General features: G+C 44.4%; 1 protein-coding gene across 1 annotated transcript in view; it reads left to right on the forward strand.

Moving 5' to 3' along the window:
• The window catches only part of LOC139385988 (DEAH (Asp-Glu-Ala-His) box polypeptide 36), a 58,827-nt gene that overhangs the window by 26,230 nt on the left and 24,093 nt on the right, over positions 1-8,504 (forward strand). Inside the window, exons 13-15 of the mRNA XM_071131304.1 lie at positions 4,143-4,230; positions 5,543-5,598; positions 5,694-5,758. Coding sequence (XP_070987405.1) covers positions 4,143-4,230; positions 5,543-5,598; positions 5,694-5,758 — 209 coding nt within the window. The remainder of the gene's footprint in view (positions 1-4,142; positions 4,231-5,542; positions 5,599-5,693; positions 5,759-8,504) is intronic.

The following is an 8,504-nucleotide window of genomic DNA, read 5'->3' on the forward strand; positions in this document are numbered from 1 at the left end:
CGCCTGCCATGTCAGTTCTGTTATACTCACAGGCATTATTTTAACAGTTTTGGAAACTTTAGAGTGTTTTCTATCCAATACTAATTATATGCATATCCTAGCTTCTGGGCCTGAGAAACAGGCAGTTTACTTTGGGTACCTCATTCATCAAAACTTCCTGAATTCTGCCCCCTAGAGCAATGAAGTTAAACACTGTTTCCCATGCTTGTTCAATGAACCATAAACAGTTAATGAACATGAACCTGTAGAACAGTTGTTAAGACACTAACAGCTTACAGACAGTAGGCAATTAAGGTCACAGTTATGAAAACTTATGACACTGGGCACTAAAGAGGCCTTTCTACTGACTCTGAAAAACACCCAAAGAACGATGCCCAGGGTCCCTGCTCATCTGCGTGAACGTGCCTTAGGCATGCTGCAAGGAGGCATGAGGACTGCAAGTCCGTACTTTGAGACACCTAAGACAGCGCTACAGAGAGACAGGACGGACAGCTGATCGTCCTCGCAGTGGCAGACCACGTGCAACCACACCTGCACAGGATCAGTACATCCGAACATCACACCTGCGGGACAGGTACAGGATGGCAACAACAACTGCCCGAGTTACACCAGGAACGCACAATCCCTCCATCAGTGCTCAGACTGTCCGCAATAGGCTGAGAGAGGCTGGACTGAAGGCTTGTAGACTTGTTGTAAGGCAGGTCCTCACCAGACATCACCGGCAACAACGTCGCCTATGGGCACAAACCCACCGTCACTGGACCAGACAGGACTGGCAAAAAGTGTTCTTCACTGACGAAATCGCGGTTTTGTCTCACCAGGGTTGATGGTCGGATTTGCGTTCATCGTCGAAGGAATGAGCATTACACCCAGGCCTGTACTCTGGAGTGGGATCGAGGTGGAGGGTCCGTCATGGTCTGGGGCAGTGTGTCACAGCATCATCGGACTGAGCTTGTTGTCATTGCAGGCAATCTCAACAATGTGCATTACAGGGAAGACATCCTCCTCCCTCATGTGGTACCCTTCCTGCAGGCTCATCCTGACATGACCCTCCAGCATGACAATGCCACCAGCCATACTGCTCGTTCTGTGCGTGATTTCCTGCAAGACAGGAATGTCAGTGTTCTGTCATGGCCAGCGAAGAGCCCGGATCTCAATCCCATCGAGCACGTCTGGAACCTGTTCGATCGGAGGGTGAGGGCTAGGACCATTGCCCCCAGAAATGTCTGGGAACTTGCCGGTGCCTTGATGGAAGAGTGGGGTAACATCTCACAGAGCGAACTGGCAAATCTGGTGCATTCCATGAGGAGGAGATGCACTGCAGTACTTAATGCAGCTGTTGGCCACACCAGATACTGACTGTCACTTTAGATTTTGACCCCCCCCCCTTTATTCAGAGACACGTTATTCCATTTCTGTTAGTCACATGTCTGTCGAACTTGTTCAGTTTATATCTCAGTTGTTGAATCTTGTTATGTTCATACAAATATTTACACACAAAATTAAAATAAACGCAGTTGACAGTGCGAGGACGTTTATTTTTTTGCTGAGTTTATATACACTACTGTTCAAAAGTTTGGGGTCACTTAGAACTGTCCTTGTTTTTCATGAAAACATACATGAAATGAGATGCAAAATGAATAGGAAATATAGTCGTTGACAAGGTTGTAAATAACAAATTTTTTAATTGAAATAATAATTTTGTCCTTTAAACTTTGCTTTTGTCAAGGAATCCTCCATTTGCAGCAATTTCTGCCTTGCAGACCTTTGGCATTCTAGTCATCAATTTGTTGAGGTAATCTGAAGAGAGTTCACCCCATGCTTCCTGAAGCACCTCCCACAAGTTGGATTGTCTTGATGGGCACTTCTTACGCACCATACGTTCAAGCTGCTCCCATAACAGCTCAATAGGGTTGAGATCCGGTGACTGTGCTGGCCACTCCATTATAGACAGAATACCTGCTGACTGCTTCTTCCCTAAATAGTTATTGTATAGTTTGGAGCTGTGCTTTGGGTCATTGTCCTGTGGTAGGAGGAAATTGGCTCCAATTAAGCGCCGTCCACAGGGTATGGCATGGCTTTGCAAAATGGAGTGATAGCCTTCCTTCTTCAAGATCCCTTTTACCCTGTACAAATCTCCCACTGTACCACCACCAAAGCACCCCCAGACCATCTCCTTTTACCCTGTACAAATCTCCCACTGTACCACCACCAAAGCACCCCCAGACCATCTCCTTTTACCCTGTACAAATCTCCCACTGTACCACCACCAAAGCACCCCCAGACCATCTCCTTTTACCCTGTACAAATATCCCACTGTACCACCACCAAAGCACCCCCAGACCATCTCCTTTTACCCTGTACAAATCTCCCACTGTACCACCACCAAAGCACCCCCAGACCATCTCCTTTTACCCTGTACAAATCTCCCACTTCACCTCCACCAAAGCACCCCCAGACCATCTCCTTTTACCCTGTACAAATCTCCCACTGTACCACCACCAAAGCACCCCCAGACCATCTCCTTTTACCCTGTACAAATATCCCACTGTACCACCACCAAAGCACCCCCAGACCATCACATTACATCCATCATGATTGACAGATGGCGTCAAGCACTCCTTCAGCATCTTTTCATTTTTTCTGCGTCTCACGAGTGTTCTTCTTTGTGATCTGAACACCTCAAACTTAGATTAGTCTGTCAATAACACTTTTTTCCAATCTTCCTCTGTCCAGTGTCCCGAGTTATTTTGCCCATCTTAATCTTTTATTTTAATTGGCCAGTCTGAGATATGGCTTTTAATTGGCCAGTCTGAGATATGGCTTTTAATTGGCCAGTCTGAGATATGGCTTTTAATTGGCCAGTCTGAGATATGGCTTTTAATTGGCCAGTCTGAGATATGGCTTTTTCTTTGCAACTCTGCCTAGAAGGCCAGCATAGCGGAGGCTCCTCTTCACTGACTTTAAGACTGGTGTCAGAGAAATTAGTAACTGAAGTCACTTGCATTATTGACCGTAAATTAATGTGAAAGTACCAAGTTTTGCCCACCGGATGTTGCTGTTCTTGATTTATTTTATAAAACATGTCTGGTCTGTTGTGTTTTATTATATGGATCACAACATTTTCTTTGCAACTTTGGGTAGACAACTAATAGCTTTTCCTCAATCAAATGCAGCGCTGGGATTGGCGTAGCGGCTCTGTGGGTTCGCTTTTTACCCCTGTTGGGAAGAATTATGATCCAAATCCAATGTTAGATACTATATTTATTAATGATTTATATGAATCTTGTAAATTAAAATGGCCAATTTCGCAATCAAATGAAATGTGATCTAATGAAATGTCAACAGAATGTTTCATGGAATTCTAATCTGGTTCTAACTATAGAAACGTATCAGAACAATCTGAGACGGTGGGTGTCATAGCTTGCTGAAATGACAAGGACTGACCGCTCAATCCTCGCCAGTCAGCTCAGCTATCAGATTCTGTTCATGAATGGCAAAAGTCCTCTTCGTAAATCATAATAATGGACTACTTTTCATGAATTCAACAGGATTGTAATGACATCGCCCCCAACCCTGATGCTAACACGACTACCCAAGATGAAAACCAACTAAGCTAACTACCTAAGTACGGTACACTTTTAGGCTGTGTTTACACAGGCAGCCCTATTCTGATTTTATGCCCAATTGTTGTCTGATCTGATTGGTCAAAAGACCAATTAGTGGAAAAATATCAGAATTGCACTGCCTGTGTAAACACAGGCTTAGACCACCAATTGAAGCTAAATTAATGCTAACACAGCCACTATTCTCCTCTGAACCTCATTAAGCAGGTTAATGTGGATTGTGGTTAGCTCGGTTTTGTCTCTGGGTTTTTAGGTGTGACTTTCTGTTCCCTTTTGAGTAAATTAGGCTTTTATTTATTAATTCCAAATCCACAAAACAGGCCCTTATTTTGTGTAATGACTTAATTTGACTGTGGGCAGAGAGAGGCTGAGATGACAGAAAGTGGGAATGTTTATCAAAATTGTAGAATTCAGGTTCCTGTTTTGTTTATTCAGGTTCCTGTTTGTTTGTTTCTGCCTGTAATGGAAAAGCTTTGATGTGTATGTTGCCTGAGTGTGTCCTGATGTGTGTTCCAGGAAGGAGCCATCTTGGTGTTCCTGCCAGGTTGGGACAACATCAGTGGCCTCAACGACCTCCTCATGGCTCAGCAGATGTTCAAATCAGGTACGTGTGTGTATACCTACCAACCTACCTTATCTACCAACCTACCTTATCTACCAACCTACCTTATCTACCAACCTACCTTATCTACCAACCTACCTTATCTACCAACCTACCTTATCTACCAACCTACCGTATCTACCGACCTACCTACCTTATCTACCGACCTACCTACCGTATCTACCGACCTACCTACCGTATCTACCGACCTACCTACCTTATCTACCGACCTACCTACCTTATCTACCGACCTACCTACCTTATCTACCGACCTACCTACCTTATCTATCTACCCACCTACCTACCTTATCTATCTACCCACCTACCTACCTACCTTATCTACCTACCTACCTTATCTACCTACCTACCTACCTTATCTACCTTATCTACCTACCTACCTTATCTACCTACCTACCTACCTTATCTACCTACCTACCTACCTTATCTACCTTATCTACCTACCTACCTACCTTATCTACCTACCTACCTTATCTACCTACCTTATCTACCTTATCTACCTACCTACCTACCTTATCTACCTTATCTACTTACCTACCTTATCTACCTACCTACCTTATCTACCTACCTACCTACATACCTTACCTACCTACCTTATCTACCTTATCTACCTACCTACCTTATCTACCTACCTACCTTATCTACCTACCTACCTTATCTACCTACCTACCTACCTACCTACCTACCTACCTACCTTATCTACCTACCTACCTTATCTACCTACCTTATCTACCTCCTACCTTATCTACCTCCTACCTTATCTATCTACCTACCTTATCTACCTACCTACCTACCTTATCTACCTTATCTACCTACCTACCTTACCTACCTACCTACCTACCTTATCTACCTACCTTATCTACCTACCTTATCTACCCACCTACCTACCTACCTTATCTACCTACCTACCTACCTTATCTACCTACCTACCTACCTTATCTACCTCCCTACCTACCCACCTACCTACCTTATCTACCTACCTACCTACCTTATCTACCTACCTACCTACCTTATCTACCTCCCTACCTCCCTACCTACCTACCTTATCTACCTACCTACCTTGTCTACCTACCTACCTTACCTACCTACCTACCTTATCTACCTACCTACCTTACCTACCTACCCTACCTACCTACCTACCTTATCTACCTACCTACCTACCTACCTACCTACCTTATCTACCTACCTTATCTACCTACCTTATCTACCTACCTACCTTACCTACCTACCTACCTTACCTACCTTATCTAGCTTCCTTCCTATATACACACACTCTGTGTCTGACCTTGTGTTTCAGATCGGTTTGTGATCATTCCTCTGCACTCCCTGATGCCTACTGTCACCCAGACCTCGGTGAGCATGGTGTCAGAAACTCTCCTTTCACCCAGAACAAAACATGAATAACTCAGGGAGTGATGCTGTCTGTTCTGACTGGTCTCCCTCTTCAGGTGTTCAAAAGGCCCCCTCCAGGAGTCAGGAAGATTGTCATTGCCACCAATATCGCTGAGACCAGGTAGGTTTATATTTGTGTATTTTTGTTAGTGTATCAGCCTTGTGTCTTTTCCCAACCCCATACAGTGTGTGTGTGTTTACACTTTTTTTGTTCAGAAACTTCCTACTATTATCACAGACACTGATTGTTTTTATATATATATATATATATATATAAAAACAATCAAATCAAAATCTATTTTATATTTGAGATTCTTCAAAGTAGCCACCCTTTGCCTTGATGACAGCTTTGCACACTCTTGGCATTCTCTCAACCAGCTTCATGAGGTAGTCACCTGGAATACATCAAACCAGCTAAGCATCAGTATAGAGACAAAGTAGAGTCGCAATTCAACGGCTCAGACACGAGACGTATGTGGCAGGGTCTACAGTCAATCACGGATTACAAAAAGAAAACCAGGCCCGTCGCGGACACCGATGTCTTCCTCCCAGACCAACAAAATAACTTCTTTGCTCGCTTTGAGGACAATACAGTGCCACTCACGCGGCTCGCTACCAAAACCTGCGGGCTCTCCTTCACCGCAGCCAATGTGCATAAAACATTTAAACGTGTTAACCCTCGCAAGGCTGCTGGCCCAGATGGCATCCCTAGTCGTGTCCTCCATGCATGCGCAGACCAGCTGGCTGGTGTGTTTACGGACATGTTCAATCAATCCCTATCTCAATCTGCTGTTCCCTCATGATTCTAGGGGGGCCACAATTGTTCCTGTTCCCAAAAAAAGCTAAGGTAACTGAGCTAAATGACTATCGCCCCATAGCACTCGCTTCCGTCATCATGAAGTGCTTTGAGAGACTAGTCAAGGATCATATCACCTCCAGCCTACCTGACAGCCTAGACCAACTCCAATTTGCTTACTGCCCAAATATGTACACAGACTACGCAATCGCAATCACACTGCCATAATCCATCTGGACAAGAGGAATACCTATGTAAGAATACTGTTCATCGATGACAGCTCAGCATTTAACACCATAGTACCCTCCAAACTCGTCATTAAGCTCGAGGCCCTGGGTCTCAACCCCGTCCTGTGCCACTGGGTCCTGGACTTTCTGACGGGCCGCCCCCAGGTGGTGAGGGTAGGAAACAACATCTCCACCCCGCTGATCCTCAACACTGGGGCCCCACAAGGGTGCGTTCTGAGCCCTCTCCTGTACTCCCTGTTCACCCATGTCTGCGTAGCCATGCACGCCTCCAACTCAATCATCAAGTTTGCAGACGACACTACAGTGGTTGGCTTACCAACAACGACAAGATGGCCTACAGGGAGGAGGTGAGGGCCCTCGGAGTGTGGTGTCAGGAAAATAACCACACACTCAACGTCATCAAAACAAAGGAGATGATCGTGGACTTCAGGAAACAGCAGAGGGAGCACCCTGCTAGCACCCCGCTATCCACATCGACGGGACAGTAGTGGAGAAGGTGGAGAGTTTTAAGTTCATTGGCGTACACATCACGGACAAACTGAAATGGTCCACCCACACAGACAGCGTGGTGAAGAAGGCGCAACAACCTCAGGAGGCTGAAGAAATTTGGCTTCTCACCAAAAACACTCACAAACTTTTACAGATGCACAATTGAGAGCATCCTGTACCAGTTGCCTGGTACAGCAACTGCTCCGCCCACAACCGTAAGGTAGTGAGGTCTGCACAACGCATCACTGGGGGCAATCTACCTGCCCTCCAGGACACCTACAGCACCCGATGTCACAGGAAGGCCAAAAAGATCATCAAGGACAACAACCACCCGAGCCACTGCTTGTTCACCCCGCTATCATCCAGAAGGCGAGGTCAGTACAGGTGCATCAAAGCTGGGACCGAGAGACTGAAAAACAGCCTCTATCTCAAGGCCATCAGACTGTTAAACAGCCATCACTAACAGTGAGTGGCTGCTGCCAACACACTGACTCAACTCCAGCCACTTTAATAATGGAAATTGATGGGAAATTATGTAAAATATATCACTAGCCACTTTAATAATAACAAATTGGATGTAATGTATCACTAGTCACTTTAAAAATGTCACTTTATATAATGTTTACATACCCTACATTACTCATCTCATATGTATATACTGTACTCTGCACCATCTACTGCATCTTGTCTATGCTGTTCGTCCATCGCTCATCCATATATTTATATGTACATATTCTTATTCATTCCTTTACACTTGTGTTTATAATGTAGTTGTTGTGAAATTGTTAGATTACTTGTTAGATATTACTGCACGGTCGGAACTAAAAGCACAAGCATTTCACTACACTCGCATTAACATCTGCTAACCATGTGGATGTGACCAATAACATTTGATTTGAGTTCAATTAACAGGTGTGCCTCGTTAAAAGTTCATTTGTGGAATTTCTTTCCTTAATGCATTTGAGCCAATCAGTTGTGTTGTGACAAGGTAGGGGTGATATTTAGAAGATAGACCTTTTTGGTAAAAGACCAAGTCCATATTATGGCAAGAACAACTCAAATAAGCAAAGAGAAACGTCAGGGTGGTTAGAACGTTGGACTAGTAACCGAAAGGTTGCAAGTTCAAATCCCCGAGCTGACAAGGTACAAATCTGTCGTTCTGCCCCTGAACAGGCATTTAACCCACTGTTCCTAGGCCGTCATTGAAAATAAGAATTTGTTCTTAACTGACTTGCCTGGTTAAATAAAGGTAAAAAAAAAAAAAAAAAAAAAAAAAAAAAATCTATAAAATGAGGTTGAACCAATGTGGAATAGATGTTGAATTGACGTGCCCA

This window comes from Oncorhynchus clarkii, chromosome 27 (assembly GCF_045791955.1).
Source record: "Oncorhynchus clarkii lewisi isolate Uvic-CL-2024 chromosome 27, UVic_Ocla_1.0, whole genome shotgun sequence".
Taxonomy (NCBI): Eukaryota; Metazoa; Chordata; class Actinopteri; order Salmoniformes; family Salmonidae; genus Oncorhynchus; species Oncorhynchus clarkii.